We start from the raw sequence: 25660 nt of genomic DNA, 5'->3' as shown, positions 1-25660 counted from the left end.
TGGGATTGTTGTGAGAATTGAAAGAGACAGTGAATAGAAAGCCCCTATACTTTGGCATATACTAGGTGCTTAGTAAATATTAGCTGATACTTTTACTACAGATGTTTAAGTTTCAGGCGGCATCTTTTTATAAAAGATTGTTTCTTGTGGATATTCCCTTTTAGTTAAAAAGAGGCTTAAAGGAATTCAGATTAAATTGATAGAATTTTGGAGTTGAAAAATCATCTAATATTTCATTAAAATTTTGGTATATCTGTATTTTGTATGTACCTCTCTTGTAGCACTTATCAAAATATATTGTAACCATTTATTTATATGATTGTTACGTTCATCTTTGTATCTGTCCCAGGGCTCCATGCTCCTGTGTTGAGTGAATGAACTCATCTAGTAGTTACCAGAGCCTGGGTAAGAACCTAGCTAGCTCTTGGAGTCCAAATTGTGTTCTTTCTAGCATGACTTAATTTGTACTGGTCATAAAGTTTGAATAAATCTGTGCAAATTCCTCATAAAATGCTTTATATAGTAAGAATCAGTGCTTCCAGTATGGGTACCCAGTAACATTGGCTGTTTTGCAAGGAAAGAGGAGCTACTGAATGTTGGCATGTGGTGGTTTAGATCTACAGGTTTTGAAAGTAATTTTATTTGTGGCTAAAGCCAATAAGCCCCTGTTTGTATTCAACATTACTTGCTCTTTAATTACTTCAGCTTTATATAGTTATAATAGTCTGAAATTTGTGGCTGAGAATGAAAATGAAAACAGCTATTTGGAAGATAAAAGAACAATGGAAGGGAGGAAGATGAGGTGTAGAAATAAAACATAGCTATAATAATGGTCAGCGAGGGTCAAAAGCAAGGGTTTTTTGTTTTTTTTTTTAAAGATTTTATTTATTTATCTGACAGATCACAAGTAGGCAAAGAGGCAGGCAGAGAGAGAGAGAGAGAGAAGCAGGGTCCCCGCTGAGCAGAGAACCTGACGTGGGGCTTGATCCCAAGATCCTGAGATCATGACCTAGGGGGAAGGCAGAAGCTTAACCCACTGAGCCACCCAGGGGCCCCAAGAGCAAGGGTTTTGTCCTGAGAAGAGTTCAGGGAGGACAGGAAGGTTTTAAGGTACACATATTTTGGTATTTTCTTTGTGGTTACCTTGGGCATTTATATATTTTGGGTTATTTTCAACTCTTGAATCCCTTGAATACCAAAATAATTCTTGTTCCAGTGTTATTTTTTCTTTTGAATTTCTTCATTTCTTTAGAAAACTTTTTATTATGGAAAATTTTAAACATATGCAAAAGCAGAGAGTATTATGTAATTATTCACCCATGTACCTATCGCCCAGCTTCAGTAATTGCAAGCTAATGGTCATGTCTCTACCTTCCACCCTATTATTTTTAATCAAATCCTGTATCATTCAATTTATAGTTCAGAATTTTTCTCTACAATATTTAGAGAAAAACATGCTTATCACTGCTAAAATGATAATTCCTTAATGCCAGTATTCAAATTTCCCCAGTTATGTCTCATATTCCACACTCACAGTGTGTATATACATGTGTATATATATATATATATATATATATATATATATATAGTTTCTATCTCAGCTATATTGACATTTTCAGAAATAAACCAAGTCTTAATAAAAGCAGATACCTACCTACTTCTTAAGTAAAGCATTTTGTTTACTATCTTAACAGTTTCTGAGCAGCACCTGTTGTGAGTCAGGAAGTACAATTTTTTTTTTTTAAAGATTTTATTTATTGATTTGACAGAGAGAGATCACAAGTAGACAGAGAGGCAGGCAGAAAGAGAGAGAGGGAAGCAGGCTCCCTGCTGAGCAGAGAGCCCGATGCGGGACTCGATCCCAGGACCCTGAGATCATGACCTGAGCCGAGGGCAGCGGCTTAACCCACTGAGCCACCCAGGCGCCCAGGAAGTACAATTTTTAAAAAAAGATTTATTAATTTTATTTGGAGGGGCGGGGGGGGGGGGGGTAGAGAGCATCTCAGGCAGACTCTGCTGAGTGCAGAGTCTGAGGCAGGGCTCTAATTCAGGACAGTAAGATCATGACCTGAGGCGAAATCAAGAGGCAGCCTAGAACTGGTTGCTTAACCAACTGAGCCACCCAGGCCCCTAAAGGTATAATCACCATTCTGAAGTGGGTGTTGTTTTTCTTCCCATTTTTCACATGATGAAACTGAGGCTTGGGTTAAGCAGCTTGCTGAAGGTCACTTTTTTAGCACTCAGCAGGACCAGAATTAATACGCTGAATCTAAGGTCTAACTTGTTAGAAAACACTATGCTACATTAGTGTTAAATTTTACTTACGGGAGTTAACCAATTTTGCATGAAGTAATTCACTGGCACGCCTCCTAACAGGGTGGGTATCATCAGATTAGTTGAAATGTCCCCAAAGATGAGATTATTTTGAATTGCATAATGGGCTGACTAATAGTCAATAGGGAGTGAGCAGGATGTAGAAAAAGAAAAACAAAGATGTGTTTAGGGCTGATGCTCTTTTATTGTGTTGCATGTTTTCTGCCTGTTGCCATACTTGGAGTCTTTTTTTTTTTTTTTTTTTTGACTTAGTATATAAATAAGGGGTTAGTCTCGTGTTGGACTGAAGAGGTTGGGTCATGAACTTTCGAATTAATTAAATCTCTGGTAGGAATACCCTGTCTGTCTCTGCGTCCCCTCTTCCATTCTTACATGCATAGACACATGTGATTTTTTTTCTTCCTGAACTGATTGAGAGTAATTGCATATTATTATACTCCTTAACTTTAGTTTATTTCCTAAGGACAGAGTATTTTCCTTTGTTGTCAGAGTATAGTTAGCAACCTCAATAAATTTAACATTGATAAAATTCTTTACCATTTTCTGATTTTGTCAGTTGACTCAGTAGTGTTCTTTATAGCACTTTATGGGTTTTTTGTTTTGTATTGTTTTTCCAGTACAGGATCAGTCTAGGGTCAGATAATTGTATTTTTAATTGTTACATCCATTAGTCTTTTTTACTTTGGAACATTTCCTATAACCTTTCTTTGTTTTTCGTGAAGTTGACATTTTTGAAAAGTACAGCCTGCTTTCTTTCTTTCTGTGTTCTTTTTCCTTTTTTTCCTTTTTTTTTTTGGTAATAGAACATTTCTCATTTTGGATTTATCTAATGTTTCCTCTTGATTAGATTCAGATTATGTGTCCCTGGCCAGAAAAATCACATAAGTGGTGCTGGGTCCCCATAGTATCAAATCTGGAGGTGCATGATGTCCATCTGTCTGCCATGAATGATAATATGTTTGATAACATATTTGGTCAAAATATTTGATTTCTTCCCTATCCCCCCAGAACTAATTGATTGGTGGAGAGACATTTTAAGACTATGCAGATGTCCTACTTATTAAAATTTCCCTTTAGATTTAATATGCACAGATATTTTTGTCTGAACCAATCTTTACTATTATGGTTTCAAAATGATGATTTTTCAAGTCAGTACTCTACATTTGCAGTGGTTGATTGCTATGGAGTTACAGACTCTTGGTTTTTTCAGTGGTTTATAATTTATTGTCCAGTTTTTCTTTATCTCATTTCATATATATATATATATATATATATCTTGTCTTGCATTGCACAGTGAAAGCCCTGGCTCCCAAGACTATCAAATATTTACTTATTTGCTTAATCCTATAACATATCTAAAGTAATTTAAGAATTGCTTCAGCTGTATCATTACCAAAAAATCTCCCCAAAACTACTAAAGAGTAAGAATTTATTGTAGTTCTCCCCTTTTTCCTAACTCCTCTAAAACAGAGGATATATAAAGCAAATAGGGGGTTCGTAAATTATTTGCATTAGTTTCTTAAGTGGGTTATAGTATGCATTTGAAAAATGATTGAATTAGTTTGCTTTCAGTTTTAGATTTTTTACCTTCTTCCATCCTTGTTTTAATTTAAATAAGTGTTTGTTGTTAACATGCTTCTGAAAGTCAGAACTGTATAATAAGATGTATTCCGTGAAATATTCCCATTTTCTTTAAGTCCTTTCTGGCCAGTATCCCATATAGGTAATCAGCTTGTTTCTGTTATCCTACCTGTGTTTCTTTTTGTGACTGCCAAGCAAATATATGTGTTTTCTTATTTTCTTTTTTTTTTTATACAAAATGTAACATGTTAGGGGTGCCTGGGTGGCTCAGTCCATTAAGTGTCTGTCTTCAGCTCAGGTCATGATCCCTGGCTCAGTGGAGAGCCTGCTTCTCCCCCTACCTCTTCTATTACCCCTGCTTGTGCGCTAGAGCTCGCTCGCTCTCTCTCTCTCCCTGTCAAATAATAAAAGCTTCAAAAAAAAAAAAAATAGATAACATGCTATATATGCTTTTTTATGCTTTGTGAAGACTTCAAAGAATTTAGCATTTTAAGGCATTTGACCAGATAGTATAGGTATGCTTAATCAAAGATTTTAGAAACTCATTTTAGGCAGAGACAGACATATTTTGGCCTGTACGCTTCATGAAAGTGAACAGCCTAATTGCAGGGAAGGCAGGAATACAGTTATGCCTCAATGGTTGCATCTGGGTAGTGAATGTCTTCCATACTGTATTTACTTCTTGGGCTTGCTGATCTCTGTTATGTTGGCTTTATTTTTGTTTCCGTGGTTGTGATTTCTCACTGAGGCAGTAAAAATGCTATCGGTAGCATATGAGTTTTATCAACATCCACCACTTTTCTCATTTCTAGTTTTAAAAACAGTCCCAGGAGAGATTTCTTTATTCCATCTTGGATTAGGCAGTTTCTCTTTGATTAATGCATTACATTTCTTGAGGGTAGCAAGGTAACCAGGCCCACCAAAGCACTTCTCAGGGAGGCATCATTTACTATGAATACAGTATGGTCTCTCAAGATCCATTTATGTATGCAGTGCTTTTTAAAAAAGTACATATAATTATATTCATCCTGTTTATCAAAAAGTTGTTTTCCTGGGGCACCTGGGTGGCTCAGTCATTAAGCATCTGCCTTCGGCTCAGGTCGTGATCCCAGGGTCCTGGGATGGAGCCCCAAATCTGCCTCCCTGCCCAGCAGGAAGCCCACTTCTCCTGCTTGTGTTCCCTCCCCCGCTGTGTCTTTCTCTGTCAAATAAATAAAATCTAAAAAAAAAATTGTTTTCCTGGAAATAGTAACTATTAAATCATTGCTATATGGGATGGTTAATGCATGGTTCTCATGGTGATCTGTTCTTGGCATTGTGTGTTAGCAAGTTGAGCTTCCCTTTTTTTTTTTTTTTTTTTTTTTTTTTTTTAATATATGGAATCATGATGTTTATCAACCTGCTCAGGTGACAGTGAAGTTTGTGGGGCCCTCCATGATATCAAATGATGTTTCTAATCGTCTGCTTATTTTTTCTTTCTGTTTCTTTTTTGACAGTTTCTTTGAGGTGTACCACATTTTGGCATTTTAAGTTCTAGTGATATTGTCCAGCCAAACTTGTGGTACCTTCAGAGTTACGACTTACCTTCTGTGAGACATGAAGGGACACAACTTACGGTAGAAAACAGTTGGCTAATGGATCCATCTGTATAGTAGAAGAGATTAGCAGATTGAGTGACATTTAAACTGAGGAAAGTGTAGAAAGATACGTACTCTCTTATATATTAACTGGCCAGTGTAATACCTGTATTCTTAGGTACGAAAGTGGATTTATATGTTGTCAGTCACTCCAACAAGATGTATATATCTAGAAAAGTCAGTGGTTGTTTTCCTTTATGTTAAGATTATAGAAAAAACTCTTCTGTATGTCATGAGGGTAATTTTTCTTTATTTTGGGGGGGTGATAATGAACATTTATTACTTTTTTTTTTACAATGAGAAAAAGCAAAGCTATAAAATTTACATTTTATGTATCTAGAATATTGTATGGAAAAATAGAGGAAGTGTAGATTTTAGTTATGATCTTGCAACTTAGTCCTGAGGCTTCAGTTAATCTGTAAAAACTGGGATTCCCTTGCTCACTGTGTGGTTGTGAGGTTCCAGGTAGATAATGAATATTAAAGTGCTTTGTAAAGTTCACCTTTGGGGTTTGATATAAATTTTTCATTATGGCTAATGGAGCCATTATGATCAGGCTGACTAATTTTTGATGATACTTGTAGATTTTTAGATTTCCGGTTTCTTTAACAGTATCTATAAATAAAATAAAAAAAATAAAAAAAAAGGACTATCTTTCTTCCAAAAGATTATGTTAGAATAACAGGCAGTTTTTGATATTCCATAGTAGTGAACATCTCAGAAAGAATTTATGGATCTAGTGTCAATATATTTTTAATCCATCAAGCCATTTCTGCATGACTGCCTCAGAGGTCAGTTTCTATTAAGTGTTTCTAAAAGAAATTTTATGTTTGACATTTTATTGAATATTTGTTGTTTCAGAGTGGCATGTTTCGGTTCTTAAAGGGGCATAGAAAAGAGTTAACTGCTACTTATCACAATAATAGAATTTTTTTCAGGAGTTCATAATGTTTCACGACCAGTAAATATCCTGGTTTTTTACAAATATTTAATATAGGAAAATAAAATGTTAACTGAAAACAGTGTATTTCTAATTTCATACAGTAAAGTTTGGTGTATTTTCCTGCCCTTCTTATTCATGTGTGTATTCACATAAACAAACCTGAAAGAAATTAAATCAAAATACTAGTTCATTCTAGGATCATGGTTTTAATGGTAAGGATTTAATTTACTACTTTTTATTTTCTATGAAAAGCATATGTTACTTATATGATAGGAATGAAATTTGTTTTTAAGTATTAATATTTAGTTACAGTTGTTTTCAAAGCAGTGTTAATAATGAAAAACTCAGATCTTAACTCCGGTTTTTCAGAGTTAGTTTAGTGATTTCATAAATTATTGTAGGTGAACCATCCTCTTTATGGCTAAAGCTCAGTTATCCAGAAAATGGCATATTCCCTAATAGTTATGGTTAATAAAGATTATGTTTACTGTGTCAGGCATTTGTTCGGAGTTTTGGCTGTCACTTGTTACTTTGTAAAAATTCTGTGATACTACCAGAATTTACAAATAACTGTAACTGAATGCCACTGTTGGTGAAACCCTTTGGGTTTCTTGTAGTAGCAGATTTGGAGAACAAGGATTCTCTTATATTTGCTATTTTTGGTTTAGATACCAGCTTGACTTTAGACATATGTGATGGTAGTACTATGTATCTATATAAGTAATACTATTATGTGGCTCTTTTATATTTAATCAGCATTTTATGTTTTGTCCATATGCCAGTTAAAAAAAGAGGAAAACAATTTGGAGGGTTTTATGTACTAGTTATTATCCTTAGGGTATATCCCACCAAGGATATTTAATATTCCTTTTTACAGGTGCAAAATACGGTGTAACATAGTTTATTTGACCAATCTCCAGTCTTTGCAAACCCTCTTAATTGGAGAGATGCGAAAAGGGAAATATCCAAATTTTTAACTCTATTTTATCATTTTGGTTTCTCTGGTTCTTATGAGACACTAACTCCATCTTAAAAACTGGAGCATTAGCTTTATAAAGGAAGGGTTCTGTTCTGGCTTAATAGCCTTGCTACTTCCCCGTGTAGATCAGCACTGTTAAAGTATTTGTTTAGTGGGTGAATAAGAGTTGGGTTTGAAGTTACTGTGACGTATTTATGTTAAGACAGTTTCTCTAAGTTTTTAGGAGTACCTAGAATTTTTTTTAGGTATCTTGAAAGATCCGATAGTTGATTTTGAATTTTATTCTTCTGAATCTGTTGAGGTGATAAATTCCTATGCCTCATTTAGTGATTAGCATTTGCGTTGAGTATTTGTACCCAGAGGCATTATTGGTAGGGCTGAAGTTTAAACAAAGGGGAGACAAGTTAAGAAACAACGGAAAGGATGCTGATCAGTGGGGCTTGCCTGTCTTTACATTAGAGTTGAAGAAATGAAGCTTGAAAATTCTATAACTGCAAAAGGGAAGTTTGTAATACTTTATAAATAGAACGCTTGAACTACAAATACCAGCTTCTTTTTAGTCAAAACGTTTTGTTTGCAGTTAATGTGAACGATAGTTTTAAGAGAGACTAAACCATAACTTTCCTAAATGATCTTTTAATCATTTAGGAAATATGCTTACACTTACAAAATAAAAAGACAGTTATGCAAATGAAATATGGGTGTACTCCTTAAATTTCATTTACAGAAAACTCACAAAGTTACTTAAGGTTTTTTTAGCCATGGAAGATCCGTTACTTGCATATGCATTGTAGGCATACTTTTTCGTATATTTTAAAAATAGTCTCTATCAGTTCTTACCAGTGTTGAGCATTGTGTTTCATGCTTCACACTTAACATTCATGTCACTGTAGTGGGAATAGAACTAGAGACAGCTGAGCACATGATTAGTAAAGTAATTTATCATAATTCCTCTTTAGTGATGTTTGATGAACTACTTTGTCAGAAACTTTTCTACCAGGATTAAAAGTGATAGTGGTGGCATAAGAATGTGTTTGATGATTTTACATTAGTCAATCAGTGTCTGAAAATATTAACTAAATGCAATCTAAAATGAAAATAAACTATACTTAGAATAGGTCTTAAATCCAGAAGGAGTCTTGGGATAAAAGTTAGAAGTGTTGGCTTAAAGTTCAGAAGGATTAAACTTGTTCTTAGAAGGGAGGTTAGTTAAAGAGACCTATTGAAAGAGTGACATTTGCTTATAATGATGGATTTTCCAGGATACACATATCTGGAGAGAAACTTTCTTACCTCTAGCCAGCAGCAGGTCCTGGAATCAGAATGCTTCATATATAACTATGACTAAATAAGCCCCTAACTTGTCTTACCAAGAGAGAAGGGAAGACAGCCTTTTTGGGAGAGCCAGGACTGCTGTTAACTTACTGCTGTGTCCTCATTAGATTTCACATTGGGACTCACCACGTAAGTCACTCACTACATGTCAGACGAGGTAGGATATCTAGTGTGTGTGCGCACGTGTGTGTTTTAAGGCTAAAAATGCAAACAAGCCAAATCTCTGCTTACTGAGAGTTGAAATTTAAATTAGGGAAAGGCCTTTTAATTCTCTTCATTTATATTCCAAACTGTTCTATGAATCTTGAATCTTTCAGGACTGATATTCATGACTACAACACTGATATAGATAATGGCAGTTGTTGAAACATGGAAATAATTCTGCCCTTATTAGTAAGTAGCTTTCTCCCCAAGGGCAGAGCTCCACTTCCCCCACTCTTTTAGTCCCTTCCCGAGGACTGTCCCCCTCTCCCCAACTCCCCACCTCATGCTATAGCAACTAAAAGCTTAAGGGGGGTAGAGAAAGGAGGGGCTCAGGACCCTTGTTGCACACTGTAAGTCACAAGTTACTGTTATAATTGTTCCTTGCTGTGCTTTACCAGTTACTAAATATTTGAAGTATCACCTCTGAGTATAAGCATGAAGAAGACTCAAGTTTAGGAAGCACAAAATGAAGTTTTTAAATAAACAACAGCATCATACAGCCTTTAATGTACAGTAAGCATCATGTCTCTCTAGGAAGGGTAGCTAGTGCATGCATTTCAGACTTTCTTGACCAGGGAATTTATTTGTGGAAGACCTACAGTCTTAACAGGATGTTTCTGCAGAATACAGTTTGCGAAGGGCTGCTCTCTTACAATCTATAAACATATATCATAGACCCATTAGGAAATATGTAGGTAAGTTTTTTCCTTTAAAGAACTTAGGACTTACGTACCTCTAAATGATAATTTGTTCACAATTCCATGTGGTAGTTAGATGACTGATTGAAATCTGTTCTTTTTGATTTCCTTATGGGGGAGAAACAGTATTTGGGAGAGTTTGTGTTCCTGATGTTGTGGGAAGAGTCCTCACCAGTTAAGGAAAACGGTGCTGAAACAGTTTGAGTAACTAGATGACAAAATGTAAGACAAAGTTTTCTTGGAAATAATCCTGTTTTATGGAAAACAGGCACGGTTTCATATGGCTGTTGTCTAAAAAGACTTGGAGTTTGTTATAAATGAACATTATTGACAGAATTCGGATATCATTTCAATGTTTGCTAAACTTGTGTCTGCTGCTTGTATCTGTTGAATTAGAAGCGTTTAATTTTTGTTGTGTTTCATTCCGATTTGAAAATTAGTTATGTATGTTAATGACTGGATGTGATCAAATAGGTTAACAAATATTCGAGGGTATTTTAAGTAGGAGTAGAGTTTATGCTTGGAAGATAAGACAGCAATAAACACATGCTTTTAATTGACAGTGGATAGTTTAAAAAAAGACCACACATATGAACACAAAATGTATGAATCCCAAATAGTACAAGCAACAAATAAGAAAGTTTGGACCTTCGTGGTCAGAAAGGTTTAATGGGGGCTGACCATTGAGTAAAATCAAGTAAGTCATGACGGTCCAGGGCAAAGTTATTTTGTTTGTTTTGATTGGAACAGATGGTTAGAAGGGAGTGTGTTAACCAGATAAAGCCCATTTCTCAGCCAAATTAACATTTCACTACCATTATAAATTAAAAAAGGATGTAGTGGACTTATGGGTGAAGTTGTAGCTTGAACCAGAAAGTGATGATCATCAAATATGATCTGTAGTGCGGATTTTCACAGTAAGTGTAGATGTCTCAAGACCTCGTGTTTCCCACCGTGCATTTCTGTCAGGTATAAAAGTAGGTAAACAGGCATAGTCTGTTTTTTTGTTTGTTTGTTTGTTTTGTTTTTTTAAAAAACTGGGAGAGGAAGTAAGTTTGGTGGTCGCTGACCTTGGTCCTGAATGATAGCTAAACTACTATTTTTCTGAGACTCAGGTTAGAATGAGTTGTGTTGTGCTCTCATGGCTGGACAGCAACCAGTTTAATACAGTGTCTGGAACTGCAAAATATTCTTGCTCACATCTATTAGTGATTAAGAGCATGTGTTATGGGGTTAAATTATCTTGAGTGCAAATCTTGGCGCAGTCATTTATTATCTGTGCAAGTTACTTAATTTCTGTGCCTTAGCGTCCTTGTCTGTAAAACTTAATATTTGAAGGGGTTTTTGTGAGAATTAAATTAATCAATCTATGTAAAGTGCTTAGAACAGTCACTGGCACATGAATAGTATAAACTTAGTCTTTGTTATTATCTATACATATTTGCCTATACACTGGAGGGAATCCAAGAGAAAGGTGACTGGTGGTTGTGCTGCATATTATGTTGTCTGTTATAATCAATCCATGCTCCTGCGCACTCTTTTGTCAGACTCTAGTCAAGTTATTGATGATAAGTTTTCTTCTTAAAAGAAACACTTGTTTAACAACGGAAACTTAAGCATAGTCTAATTACTATATGGAATTTTTGAGATGTGATTTCAAGGAAGACTGTGTCTTGGAGAAATGGGTCTTGTAAAATTTTAGGCTTATAGTTTTTGTTTTAATGGTTCGAACCTAATGTACATATCAAGTATATGTGTATTTCTAAGTATTTTAATGACTTCCTCTTTTTTTCCAGTAACAAAGCATGAAATAAATCCCCAGTGTTTTTCAAGATTATGTAAAAGGATTTGTAATTACTGCTCAGCACCTAGGACAGCACCCAGTGCAACACTTTGTACATGAACTCTGGCTTGAGGTTTGGGGTGTGTGTTCTGGATTCGGGAAAGGAAAGAAGAGAACATTTTGGGAAAGTTAACAATTCTCGTAAACACCCTAAAAGTATATGAAATGGAGGATGGTTTCATGGCTTTATTTCAAAATGTTTTACACTGGCTGTAGAACCCACTTCATGACGTAGTTTGAGTTAAAATGATCTAATATTTGTGTTTTAACTTTCAGCTTTGTGTTATTCTTGGAAAATTTCGCACCACTTGTGAATTCCTTGAACCTGGGCATTGCAAACCCACTTCTGTTGGGCCCATCTCCTTTGCACTTTGCTCAGATTAAGACTCAGTTGGCGCTTCAGCAGCTGAATGCCGTTGCCTCACATAGTTCAACACCACCTTATACTTTATTAAATCAGGCTTTCTTGAAAATAGCCATGTCGAGACCCAGGTTTAATCCTCGAGGAAACTTTCCACTTCAGAGGCCACGAGCACCTAACCCTTCTGGGATGAGGCCTCCAGGACCATTTATGAGGCCTGGATCCATGGGTCTTCCAAGATTTTACCCAGCAGGGAGAGCCCGTGGAATTCCGCACAGATTTGCTGGCCATGAATCTTATCAGAACATGGGACCACAGAGAATGAATGTTCAGGTAACTCAACACCGAACTGATCCAAGATTGACCAAAGAAAAATTGGATTTTCATGAAGTACAACAAAAGAAGGGGAAGCCTCATGGTAGCCGGTGGGATGATGAGCCTCATATATCTGCATCAGTGGGAGTGAAACAGAGTCTAACACAGGTTACAGAGCAGAGTCCTCAAGTGCAGAGCCGCTATACTAAAGAGAGTGCCTCAAGTATCTTAGCAAGTTTTGGATTATCTAATGAAGATTTAGAAGAGCTCAGTCGCTATCCTGATGAACAGCTAACCCCTGAAAATATGCCATTAATTTTGAGGGATATAAGAATGCGAAAGATGGGGCGTCGATTACCCAATTTGCCTTCTCAGAGCAGAAATAAAGAAACGCTTCATAATGAGGCAGTTTCAAGTAATGTGATTGATTATGGGCATGCAAGCAAATACGGCTACACAGAAGATCCACTTGAAGTACGTATTTATGATCCTGAAATTCCAACAGATGAGGTCAAGAATGAATTTCGGTCACAGAGCATTTCTGCATCTGTTCCCACTCCAAATGTGATATGTAATTCTATGTTTCCTGTTGAAGATGTGTTTCGACAGATGGACTTCCCCGGTGAGTCCTCTAATAATCAGTCCTTTTTCCCAGTTGAGAGTGGAACTAAGATGTCAGGCTTACACATTTCAGGAGGACAGTCAGTCCTTGAACCAGTAAAATCCGTCAGTCAATCCATTAGCCAAACAGTTAACCAGACAATGAATCAGTCTCTTATTCCTCCACCTATGAACCAGCAACCTTTTTCATCAGAATTAATTTCAGCTGTAAGCCAGCAAGAGCGGATCCCACATGAACCTGTGATTAATTCATCTAGTGTACATGGATCAGGAGGAAGCAAAAAGAATTACCAGTCAGAGGCTGACATTCCCATTCAGTCGCCCTTTGGGATTGTGAAAGCATCATGGTTACCAAAGTTTTCACATGCTGATGCCCAGAAGATGAAGAGACTTCCAACTCCCTCTATGATGAATGATTATTATGCAGCGTCTCCAAGAATATTTCCACATTTGTGTTCTCTGTGTAACGTAGAATGTAGTCATTTGAAGGTGAGTGTTTTTAAAGATCACTGTATAATGATACTCAGCGCCCAAATTTCCTCTAAATTTTTATGTTGTGCTGGTGTTAACTAGGCATTGAGGAAATGGCAGAAATTATTTGTGATTGCAACTTCCCTGCTTAGTTGTAATCTTAGTAGTCCTGGCCTAAACACTGAATTGAGTGTTAGGTTTTCTGTATTCCTGTGACTGGGCACATGACATAGTTTGTCCATGTACTTTGAATTTTTGGATTAGTTCTCTTAGAAAATTCATGCAACATAAAATTTATATAACATAAACCATGGACTTAAAAAACAACCACATGAGTCAACTTTAAATAGAATCTGTTACTATAAAAATATAAAAAGTTGGAATAAAATATTTGTACTGCACACTTTCAAGAGACAGTATATTGCAGCCTTGCATGTATCTACCTGTCTTGGGCTAAAAGACAGTTAATGTTGATTTTAATATTTTCTGACTCTAGCTAGATTAGGAATTTTAGTGTTTCATGAGAAGGAGCTTCCTAAACTTAATCCATAGCAAAATTGAGTCAAGAATAATTATTTTGGGGTTAGCTATCAACTCAGAATAGTGTAAAATGGTAAACTGTAGAGAGAAAAATCTTAAAAAAATAAAAAAGGCCTTAGGTACCTCTGTGGTCAGTATAATTAGAAGAAAGTATTTTATAGAAGTGCTGAAGAGTAATGTAGAATATACTTTTTTGATAGTACAGTTGACTCTTGAACAGCTTGGGGCTTGGGGGTGCCAACTCCTGCACCGTTGAAAGTCCAAGTTGACTCCTTAAAAACTAATAGCCTGTTGACTGGAAGCATTACTGACAGCATAGATAGTTGGTTAATACGTTTTGTATGTTAATAGTATTGTATACTGTATTCTTATGATAAAAGTAAGCTAGAGAAAAGAAAATAGTAAGAAGATTGTGAGAAAATACATTTATGCATACTGTAAAAATCTGTGTGTAAGTGGACCCGTGCACTTCAAACCGGTGTTCAAGGGTCAACTATAATCGTTGGCGGATTTGTGTAGGAAATTCTCCAGTATGATTTACTTACTTACATGTATTTGGAAACCACTGTTTCTTCTGTTCACTAATGGGATTTGTAGATTTATATTATAAATGGTCAGGAAGGAATGTACTTCCCATGGAATAAGCTTCGATTCAAGTCCATATCATTGGCTATATACTTTGTATAGGCTTAAAAACCTATAGGTGTTTAATTCTCTTTTTTTTCTACTTCCAGTGCTGCCCTTTTTTATTGTCTTTGTATTACCCACTCACAGATTTCAGCTGATGCTTTTGTTAACTCTAGCAAAGGAAAGTGGCATTCTTCCTCATTTTAGCAAAATTTGTGGAGTTCTAGTAAAATAATAGTTGCTGTCCCTATCAAGGGAGATAGCCAAGTCTTGAAAAATTTCAGAATAATTCATAGCATTTAGCCTTTAAGTAGTGCTGGTCTAAGTTCCTAATTGAGTAATAGGCTGTCTGTGTTCCATTTGAACTTTTAACTAGTCATGGTGAATCCAAGAAAGGTATATTAAAATAAAGAACTTAAAAGTTTTTATTTTGTCGAATGGAAAAGGTATACGTTTATTCAGTAGGTATTTACTGATTACCAGTTTCATACATGGCTATATTAGATGCTGGGCAGAAATGAGAGCTATATAAAATGAAGATGTTGGTCTTAAGCACTTTAAACAGTCTCATTGAAGAGAAAAATTACACACCTAAGGAATTTTAAAAATTAGAGGGCATCAAATGGTTCAGTGATTGCATTTAACTTTTTGGATGTGCTGTAGGGGAGAGAGATTTAATATATCTATCTTGACTTTAGGCTTACATCCGTTCAGGCCAGCTTTATTAATTTATCAATACCTATTGTGTTTTTAGCAGCATATAATTAAAAAGAAGTATAAATAATGCTCGCTTTGGCAGTACTTTAGCTAAAATTGAATCAATAGAAGATTATCATGCCCCGTGTACGAGGATGACATGTGAATTAGTGATATGTTCCATGTTTTTTGTAGTAAGTGTAGTTACCATCATCATCTCATACAGATAAAAAGAAAGCCCCCCCCTCCACAAAAAAGTATAAATGTACTTTCTTACATCAAAAGACTAGTTGGGTAAGATTTAGTGACAGTGACTAACTGTGTTGAATCTGGCCTGGAAGGATTTGGGAGGGAAGACTTCATGGAGTTGGTTAAATATAGGTCTTGAATAATGAGTAGGCTTCAGATATACCTAGGGGCGGAGGGATGACATTTTAGATGTCAGCAGTAACAGTAGGTACCAAAAGGCCTTCAAAAGCTTAGCTTAAGGAGTTTAGGCTTGAGGTGAGCTTAAGGAGTTTAGACTGAGGTGAGAGGCATTAGGAAGCTAATTAAGGTTTTTGATACATGAAGTGACATGTTCAAAGTGTATTTTAGGGAGATAAATCTGGCAGACGTATGCAGGGTGAATAAGAATGAGAAGAGATAACGGTAGAGCACCGAATATGAGGCTTCCCTAGTTCCTTTCAAGTTTAAGATGGTGAAAGTCTGGGTTAGTATGATAAAAATCATTAGTACTTGATTCATTAGAATTCACAGAGATTGCCATTTAAAACACCTTTTTTTAAACAACAGCATGATGGATCTAACTAATGAATTCTTCACTACTAGATGACCACATGGTAGGGATTTGTGAACATGGACATAGATGGTACAAACAACTTCTCTTGTTTCTCTGTGATATATCTTGCTGCCTTGTAAACATGGATTCATATGACCTTGTAAATAATGTAGCCAATTAATGTAAATTATCAAGTGCTTTTTTTTTTTTTGGGGGGGGGCTAATTGTCATTTGACAGATGGTTCCCCACTGCTCAATCTTTAAAACTATAGCCTGAAAAGGGCAACAGTAGACTGTAAAATGTATTTCTTTTCTAAATTGGGGTTCAGATGTCAGAGAAGGAGCTGTGCTTAGTTTAGATGTTACGTCTTTTTGGCTGTCCTCAGTTTCGAAGCTGTTCTTCTGACTTAAATAATTCAGTTTGAGAAAATATTAATTGACATAAAAGATTTTTCAGATAGTTGGAGGATAGAGTAAACTCTTATATGGGTAGGTATTTTCACAGTTTGATTCTGTGCCTGCTCAAGTCTGAAGTCTTACAAGCATTTCCTGCTTAGTAGGTAATTACCACTTTTTCTCTAGAGAGGCAGTACTGCTTTTGGATCCTTTTTATCTAATCTGGATACTGTAGACAGTCTAGAAATTGGGTGGCATAGGTGTATTTATTGAGCTTAAAGCAAGTGATATCAGTGAGTGAAGTGGGCCTGTTAAATAGTACTCTGTGTGTGTGTGTGTGTGTGTGTGTGTACATATGCATATATATATATATGAATGTTTGTATGTATAGAACTGGAGAGTATGCCTTAAATAGGGCAGCTATCAGCATCAGCTGATACTTGCTATACAGAATACATGTCCAGTATTGTTTTTTCAAGAAAAGCTGAAAGTTTGGATTTGGGGGTAGAAATCACTGGATTTTTAAATGATGGCAACTTATTCAAATAAAATGCTTTATGGTGTAAATAAATTATGCCCAACCACTATTTGCCACTGTGTCTCTTTGATGTAAACAATGTCCAGTTAATGTCAAAGACATGGGTTCAGCAGTACTAGAGACTCTTCACTGCCAATCTCTTCTAGCTTTCTATTTGTACCATTGAGCGGGATATGCAAACATTTCTTTTTTGCAATCCACAGTTAGTTTCATGGCTTAATGAAGTAGTTTAGGGTTTTTCCTAACCTGTTGCTGAGTATTATAAATAGCATGCACTTGTCTTCAGATAGTTCTTGACAAGACAGATTGCAAAATTAGTGTCAACTGTGGTTTTAACTGTGGAAACTTCTAGATCGTAGCAGTGCCATACTAAAATGTTTTTGAAATGGATATGAATAACATTTTCCTCAAGTAACATTTTAAAATACAGAACTGTTGAGTAAGTTTTTTTTACCTATCCAAATGTCAGAGAAACAATAAAACATTGAGTAATAATACACATTGCTTTTAACTGTTTCACTTGGGAGACTGTATCTTTGAAAACTGTACATTGTCTTTTCTAAAAATTTTAATCAGATGTATCTTCCAGGAGCTGTTTGTGGGTACACAATGTAATTTTAGGGCAGATTTGTAAATGAAGTAATGTATTAAAAACGCATTTTGTTCATTGTAAAGCTCTATGTAAGGGATATTGTGTCTTTGAAATGGTGTTACTTTCCCTTAAATCCTGAAAATAAATTAGATCTAATCAGCAGTTTTTCATATTTTTACTAATCTTATCCTTTGTCAATATAGTGGGTACCTTGTTTGGAATGGTACTGGCCTAAGAGGTAGGATTTTTTGTTGTTGATGTTGTTAGCTTGAATTTAGAGATACAAGTTATTGATACTATATTTTTGAGATGCCATTTCAGATACTATTTTATTTATGGAGTTTTTGGTGTTTTCTGGAGTATTTTTATATGTAAGATGAATTATTTCTGAAAAATGCTTGTATTTTTTCCAAGGTTAAATATATATTTGATTTCAAAATGAGTATCCATGGGTATGGGTATGATTTTTTAAATGTTTTCTATACTAAAATGTTTCAAAATGGCATCAATAAGGTCTGGTATTAAGTACCTTTGTTTGGAGGTACTTTATTTTTGTGAAATATTATTGAGTAGTCAAATGTTATTTATAACTACATTTGTTAATTTTTGAAAAAAGAATCCTGTGTCATTTTTTAAAAGCCTAATTTCATAGTGTGAGGAATATTCTAATTTCAGCGCTTTTCTCCTTTCACAATAGGGTTGGATTCAGCATCAAAATACATCTACTCATATTGAGAGTTGCCGCCAGTTACGTCAACAGTAAGAACAAATTTTTCTTTTTTATAGGTAGCAAATTTATGAAATAGTAATGTTGAGGTATGACTGTTTAATACCTTTAGTGTGGTACTTTAGAGAAAAATATTCTTAGAAAGCTATTGCTTTGAAATATTTTATGAAGCATATTTAATCTTTTTCCAAAAGGAGAGAATTAAATATGATGTTTTCTTCTCTCTCCTAATTATTCCCAGTAGGTAGACTTAATATCATGGGTTCATTCCTTGCTGGCTTGCCTGCTTTACAGTGGTTTAACTATTTTAGAGTAGATAGCATTCCCTTTTCCTATCTGCTCCACTTTCCCAAAGGATAAAAAACTAAAAACCACCCCAAACCAAATACCAATATTTAATTTCATGTGTAAAGCTCTCCTCTGGTTTAGAACCTATTTTAAGAATAAACCTTTAAAAAATAAATAAATAAATAAACCTTAGTGGCACCTGGGTGGTTCAGTCAGTTAAGAGCCTCTTGGTTTTGGCTCAGGTCATGAGATTGAGCCCCATGCCCTGCTCAGTGTGGAGTCTGCTTGGGATTCTTTCCCTCTCCCTTTCTGTCCACCTCTGCTCCTTCCCCTGCTTGCTTGCTCATGTGTATGTGCTCTCTCTGTCAAAATAGATAAATCTTAGAAAAAAACAAAGAATAAACTTTAAGTGGGAGGTAAACAAGCTAAATGTGTTGGTTCCTCAGTATTGTTTCTTCAGTTCTTCAACCTTTTGCCTTTTTTTTTTTTTTAAAGATTTTATTTATTTATTTGACAGACAGAGATCACAAGTAGGCAGAGAGGCAGGCGGGTGGGGGGTGGAGGAGAGGGGAAGCAGGCTCCCTGCTGAGCAGAGAGTCCGTTGCAGGACTCCATCCCTGGACCCTGGGATCACGACCTGAGCCGAAGGCAGAGGCTCAACCCACTGAGCCACCCAGGTGCCCCAACCTTTTGCTTTTCTAAGACAGACACCTATGAAGGTGAAAAGTGTGACTTCAGCAGGAATCTCTTATATATCTGATGGAGTAACATAATTCAGTTGTATTCCCTGTACTCATTAAACACAATGATACAGTTGTGTGAAGTTACCGGTCCCTAAACTGATGATAGGAACATGTTTTGGGGCAAATGATTTTGGGTTTTGGTTTTGTTCTTTATGAAAACATTACCAAAATATTTTGAGATTGTTCAGGACTCTTCCAGTCATAAGTGATAAACTTAATTCAAAGTAGTTTTTATTGTATTTTATATTTATTATTATTATTATTTTAAGATTTTATTTATTTGACAGAGATCATAAGTAGGCAGAGAGGCAGGCAGGTGGGGGGGGAAGCAGGCTCCCCACTGAGCAGGGAGCTCGATGTGGGGCCAGATCCCAGGACCCTAAGATCACTACCTGAGCCAAAGGCAGAGGCTTTAACCCCCAGAGCCACCCAGACACCCCTTATATTTATTTTTTAAAGGTTTAACTAATTTATTTTTTTTAGAGAGAGCCAGGAAGGGCGTCAGGACCTTGAGTAGGGGGAGGAGCATAGAGGGAGGGAGAAGGAAGGGAAAGAACCTTGACCAGGCTTTACACTGAGTGTGGAGCTCCATGCAGGGCTCTGTCTCATGTACCTGAGATCATGACCTGAGCTGAAACCAAGAGTCTGACTGCAGACTTAAGCAACTACATCACTCAGTGACCCCAAAGTCATTTCTTAAAAAAATTTTATTTATTTATTTATTTATTTTTTAAAAGATTTTATTTATTTATTTGACAGAGAGAGAGAGAGATCACAAGTAGACAGAGAGGCAGGCAGAGAAAGAGGGGAAAGCAGGCTCCCTGCTGAGCAGAGAGCCCGATGCAGTGCTTGATCCCAGGACCCCGAGATCATGAACTGAGCCGAAGGCAGAGGCTTAACCCACTGAGCCACCCAGATGCCCCCCCAAAGTCATTTTTAAAGAAAGTTTCAGGAACAGCTGATTTGGATTTTGAAACAAAAATCAGAGTGGTCAGAAATTGTTTCTTGGCTGTTCTGTTCTCTTCTGCTTTGGCCTCGTGAGATCCCAGGTACACTTCCTCCACAAAGCAAAATGACCCCCATAGTTCTGGACTTAAATGAACTGTGTAGTTAGTAATTCTAGGAGTTCAAAACAAACACAACAAAAATACCCTCAAAAAAACCCTCTTTCCTCAAAGCTCCTGTGTAAGTCCAAGTCTAAGGTTTGACTTTTTTGGTCCACTTTGAGTTAGTTGTCCATCTCGAAATGAGTTACAATAGTTGGGAGAATTGGGTACTCTACCTGTGTTGGGGTCGTGTACCTGCTCCTGCTGTTGAGTGTGGTAAGCCCAACCTGAATCATGTAGACTATGAATAGAGATGGTTTCTTCCCTATGTAGATGCTGTGCAGACAAACACAGGTTATTATATGGAGATAATTTATCATCTGAATTAGATAGGCCTAGCTGCCACTGTAAATAGAAAGTCTCTTCTAAGCCACAAATTTTCTCATAGATATCCAGTAGGATGTCTAATGTTTACGAAGGTGAGGGATTTAAGTGGTAGTCATTTGCTGTAGGTTGGCATTAATGTTAGTAAGATTCTAGCTACATACACTGCCATTAATTTACTAGAGCAAATGGCACATATGCCTATTAAAGCCTTCTGTGTAGATAGCCTTTTTTTTTTTTTTTTTTTTTTTTTAAGGCCCCGATTTTGAAGTGCTTTCTGTGCCTGTCACTTTTACTACTCACTCCAGCCCACATATTTACCTTTTTCAGGCTGTGTGCTCTTGAATGATTCCTTGTTGGCCTTCTCTACACTGCAAAAAATAATGACCAAAAAAAAAAAAGATTGATTTGATTAGGTGCTTGGGATCCTTCCATGGCAAAATATATGCTATTCCATTCTTTGTTTTTTTAAGCTACATTGTGTTCCTTTTGTTTCTATACCTTAATGTATTTAGTTATTCACCTGCTGATGTATATTTAGGTTCTTACTCCTTTTCTTGAGGCTGATTATCTTTTCCCTCTCTTTGTCGTTGTTGGATCTTTCTGGATTATGATACAGGAGTGGTTGGTTAACCTGAGAAAAGATACAATATATCCGAATTTTAGTATTAAAAATAAATAATAGCCATATTCTTTTTTTAAAGATTTTGTTTATTTATTTGACAGAGCGAGACAGAGAGAGCGCGCGCGCACAAGTAGGCAGAGCAGCAGGCAGAGGGAGGTGGAGAATTGGGCTCTCCTGCCGAGAGCCCAATGCAGGGGTCGATCCCACAATGCCGAGATCATGACCTGAGCCGAAGGCAGATGCTCAACCAACTGAGCCACCCAGACCCCTCAGTAATAGCTACATTCTTCTTGTATGCTGGGCATAATTCTAAGTCCTTTACATAATTTAAGTTTCAAAATAACCTTGTGAGATGTATGTATAATGATTATTTGTGATTTTACCAGTGAGGAAACTGTGGTATAGTCAACTTCCTTGCTGTCCCACAGCAAATAGTTGGTATAGCTAGTCTGTCTAGCCCATTTTCTGTTCAGCAGATTATTCTGAAAAATTTCTAAGCTGCAGAAGTTGAAGGGATAGTAAACATTCATATATTCATCTTTATTCACCAATTATTATCATTTGCCACATCTGTTTTATGTTTCTATTAAGCTTTTTTGAAGCTTTATTTGAAAATAAATTGCAAACATGGTAACTTCACTCCTCAATTCAACATCTCTCTCCTAAGAATAAGGAAAATTTTCTACAGTACTTATCTGTTAAAACCACACTGAGTCCCTGCCTATCCCCTAACCACACTCCCAAACCACGAGGCATTCAAGATTCGTGTACTGCAGTCTCTTAAGCTAGAATAGCCCACTCTGCTTGTTTCTTCTCTTACCTTACCTTCCTTTACCTTTCTTTGTTCCTTCATTCATTGATCTGAGAAGTATGCTTTCACAATGTTAACTTCTTTTGAAATGTCCAGGAAAGAGTTGTCTTGTAGAATGTTCCAAAGTACATTTTGTACTTTTCTGTTTGTTTCCTTATCATTAAATACATATTGAACATTTTTGTCACAGAAACTATAGGTGACGTTTATACTTAACCGCATTGGGACACAGATACTGTCATTTTGTTCTTGCCCATTGTTCTTGCCATTGTGCTGTACTGCCTGTGTGAGGGTTATCATGCTTCTGAAGCACATTTTAAACTTGTTATGCAATGTACAGGCAGTCCAACCTCAACCCGCAGAATAGTACACATGCTTTATCTTTTTGCCCTGGGCATCAGAGACAAAAACATGTATTCTCCAGTCAAACTAGTGAGGATCCAGAACATTATTATGACCTCTTGACTAATAGTCCTCAAGCTCTTTTGAATCCATTAAACCAGAGATTACCGGAAAGTTAATAACATCTGTGTGTTGACAACCAGCATATTTCTAGCATTGTACATTTAAGAAAGCTAAGGCTTACTCACATTAAGTAACTGGCTTTTAGATACATGGCCATAAAATGTCAGCACCTACACTCAGACCTAGCATAGCTTGATTCCAGAGGTCTTGCTTTTAAACACCATACCGTAAGAATAGAAATCGATCTTCTTAGATGGTAACAGATTGAGGAAAGTTTTTAAAAGCCCAAGTGTAAATGAAACAGAATTATCCATGTTTTGACAATTATTGATGCCAGGTGATAGATACACTATTAAAGTTGACTTTTTTTTGTTCTTCATAGTTTGTCACCTTATAGTTACAATAAGATGCTTCAGGCATCATGGCTGCTATCAAAGAAGGATAAAGGGGGCAAGAGGCAGGAAGAATTTGCCAGTGGTTTTGCGTCTGTCTCACTGTTTTGAACCTGTCACTGGCTATATATTCCAAGGAGGTTAGGAAAGCAAATATTTAGCTTTTTTAGCCTTTGTAGTAGAGGCAGACAAGGGAAAAGGAAGTTGAAAATTGTTGTTGTGTTAACCTGGTATAAGGGTCTTAGACAAATAGCAACAAATAAAAACCACTTTACTTTTACTGTGGTTTTGACCCGACTTCTTGCCAGGTGACTTGCTGAAAGAGTTGGCTGCCTCCATTTCCTTACTTGGCTCTTCTTGGTTATTAAGCTTGTTTTTGAATATTAGTTGTCTTAATATAATGATTTAATTTCCAATTTAAAAATGTTTTTAAAATTTCCAATTAACTAACATACATACATACATACATACATTTATCTATCTACCTACCTATCAATCTATCTATTTATTTATTTTAGAGGGTGTGTGAGAGCCAGGGTTGGGGGTAGGGCAGAGGAAGAGGGAGAATCACCACAGGGCTTGATCTTCATCATGACCTGAGCCGAAGTCAAGAGTTGGACACTTAACTAAGTTACCCAGGCGCCCCCAAATTGACCTTTAGAGTTCAGGTTTTCTAGAAAAGATGGGGAGGAAAATGTCTTCTTCTAAGGCTTCTGTGATGTTACTGTTCCTTGTACTTTTTCTTTCTGTAATTATTACTTAATCTCTTATTGGTTTGTCTTTGTCTGCTTTACTCTTCAGTGTTGATGTGCATAAAATTCTGTCCTCAGCCCTTTTTATTCCTACAAATTATGTTCTGTGTTAGTCTAACACAACCCTTATACTGTATAGGCTTCTTCATTCCTAATTTTCAAATATCTCTGTCCTAATCTTTCCCCATAATTCCAGATACTTATTTCCAATTGACCCGAAAATGTTCTTGTATTCTCTTCACTTCAGAAATGATTACTGGTTCTCTGTTACCTTTTACTTATGTGCAATCTCCTTACCTGATTTCAAGGACCTTCACAGTTTGTAATTCTGAGCTGCCTTTGCAGCTCCCCCCATCCCCCCCCCCCCCGCCCATAATTCCTTTTTATCATTTCCATGCTGCAACCAGACCAGTTCATGGAATAGAACACTTGTTTTGCCTCTCAATTCTTTTATGTATGGCCACTGCATGAAACCTAGCTTGAACCATGCCTATTGGTAGACTTAAGGGCTACCTGAAAAGTAGCCTTTTCTGCAGATTTTCCCCTAATTCTTCCACCAGATGTATCTCTTCGAGGACTGCCTGGTACAGTGTAAAGAGCACTGTACATGTTGTTTTGTGTAGAATGGGGTCCCATGGAGTTCTGCAAAGTGCATGAACTGTCCTTGTCTTTTAACCCCTAACTAAACTTGTGTCATGTACCTATTCTATACATCTTAACACTTGTATGTGTATTGCCTGTTTTACTTTAAGAAACTTTGAAATCTTTGATGTTTTGGGAATGTGTTTCTTTTCCTTGAATTGCCTACTAGAATAATGCTTTGATTATTTATTGAATTAGACACTCAAAATATACTTTCAAGAAAATTTTCATACTTTAATATACTAATAAATTACTATGTAAACTCAGGTTTTGAACAGTCCTCCTGCTGATACATTGCAGGGAAGGATTGAGACATACAGTCTCATTTTAACTGTTCATTAATACTGTTCATTCTCAAAATAGGTATCCTGATTGGAATCCTGAGATCCTCCCATCAAGAAGGTAATTCTTTTTAATAGTGATATTGTTGAGACTTGATTTTCTTTTAAAAGTAAACAAGCAGGGGTGCCTGGTTGGCTCAGTGGGTTAAGCCTCTGCCTTCGGCTCGGGTCATGATCTCAGGGTCCTGGGATTGAGCCCCGCATCGGGCTCTGCGCTCAGTGGGGAGTCTGTTCACCCCCTCTCTCTCTGCCTGCCTTTCTGCCTACCTGTGATCTCTATCAAATAAATAAATAAAATTTCAAAAAAAAAAAAAAGGTTTAAAAAAAAGTAAACAGGTACTTTTTTAAGAAGGTCTTATTTTTAATTGAGTTCCTGTTTGATCATTTTTACTTTTATTTAAAAATTTTTTTATTTTTACTTTTAAACAGCAGACAAATGCAATAATCTCTATGAGCCTTTCTTTAATTATCCCAGCTTAAATGTGATAGCTTGCCTCTCTGAACTTCCATTTTCTTTTTTTTTTTTTTTTTGTCTTTCTGAAAATACTTCCTGCTTTTGTTATTGTTTTGTTTGTGGGGTCTTATGTTACAAATGTCTTGAAGGCTAGGAGTGGTTTTATTAAGTTTTGTATTCCCTAGGAAGTCTTGTATTTAAATGTTTACATATAAACATTTTCTTATACATGCAAAATGTATATAAACTTTTTTTTTTTTAGAAGATCCTATTTATTTATTTGACAGACAGAGATCACAATTAGGCAGAGAGGCAGGCAGAGGGAGAGGAGGAAGTAGGTTCCCTGCTGAGCAGAGAGCCAGATGCAGGGCTCGATCCCAGGACCCTGGGACCATGAACTGAGTCAAAGGCAAAGGCTCTAACCCAGGGAGCCACCCAGGCGCCCCTGTATATAAACAATTTTGTACATTTTTTGTATATTTGTATATAAACATTTTA

General features: G+C 36.3%; 1 protein-coding gene and 1 non-coding gene across 7 annotated transcripts in view; both read left to right on the top strand.

The window, feature by feature from the left end:
- ZNF638 (zinc finger protein 638) overlaps window positions 1-25660 on the top strand; it is an 80387-nt gene that overhangs the window by 2052 nt on the left and 52675 nt on the right. For 3 of the 6 annotated variants that reach the window (XM_032873676.1, XM_032873672.1, XM_032873675.1), the window contains exons 1-3: window positions 12033-13340; window positions 18190-18251; window positions 24731-24769. In XM_032873676.1, coding sequence (XP_032729567.1) covers window positions 12033-13340; window positions 18190-18251; window positions 24731-24769 — 1409 coding nt within the window. Of the gene's footprint in view, window positions 1-11830; window positions 13341-18189; window positions 18252-24730; window positions 24770-25660 lie in introns of those variants that run through there. The other 3 variants (XM_032873671.1, XM_032873670.1, XM_032873674.1) reach the window with 2 other exon arrangements.
- On the top strand, window positions 15273-15375 carry LOC116877255. The gene has a single exon (XR_004384598.1). It is a non-coding gene; the product is annotated as a U6 spliceosomal RNA (small nuclear RNA).

This window comes from Lontra canadensis, unplaced genomic scaffold (assembly GCF_010015895.1).
Source record: "Lontra canadensis isolate GAN:19392208 unplaced genomic scaffold, GSC_riverotter_1.0 scaffold50, whole genome shotgun sequence".
NCBI classification, from domain to species: domain Eukaryota; kingdom Metazoa; phylum Chordata; class Mammalia; order Carnivora; family Mustelidae; genus Lontra; species Lontra canadensis.
Note: the sequence above shows the minus strand (reverse complement) of the source record. Positions and strands in the feature narration are given on the sequence as shown.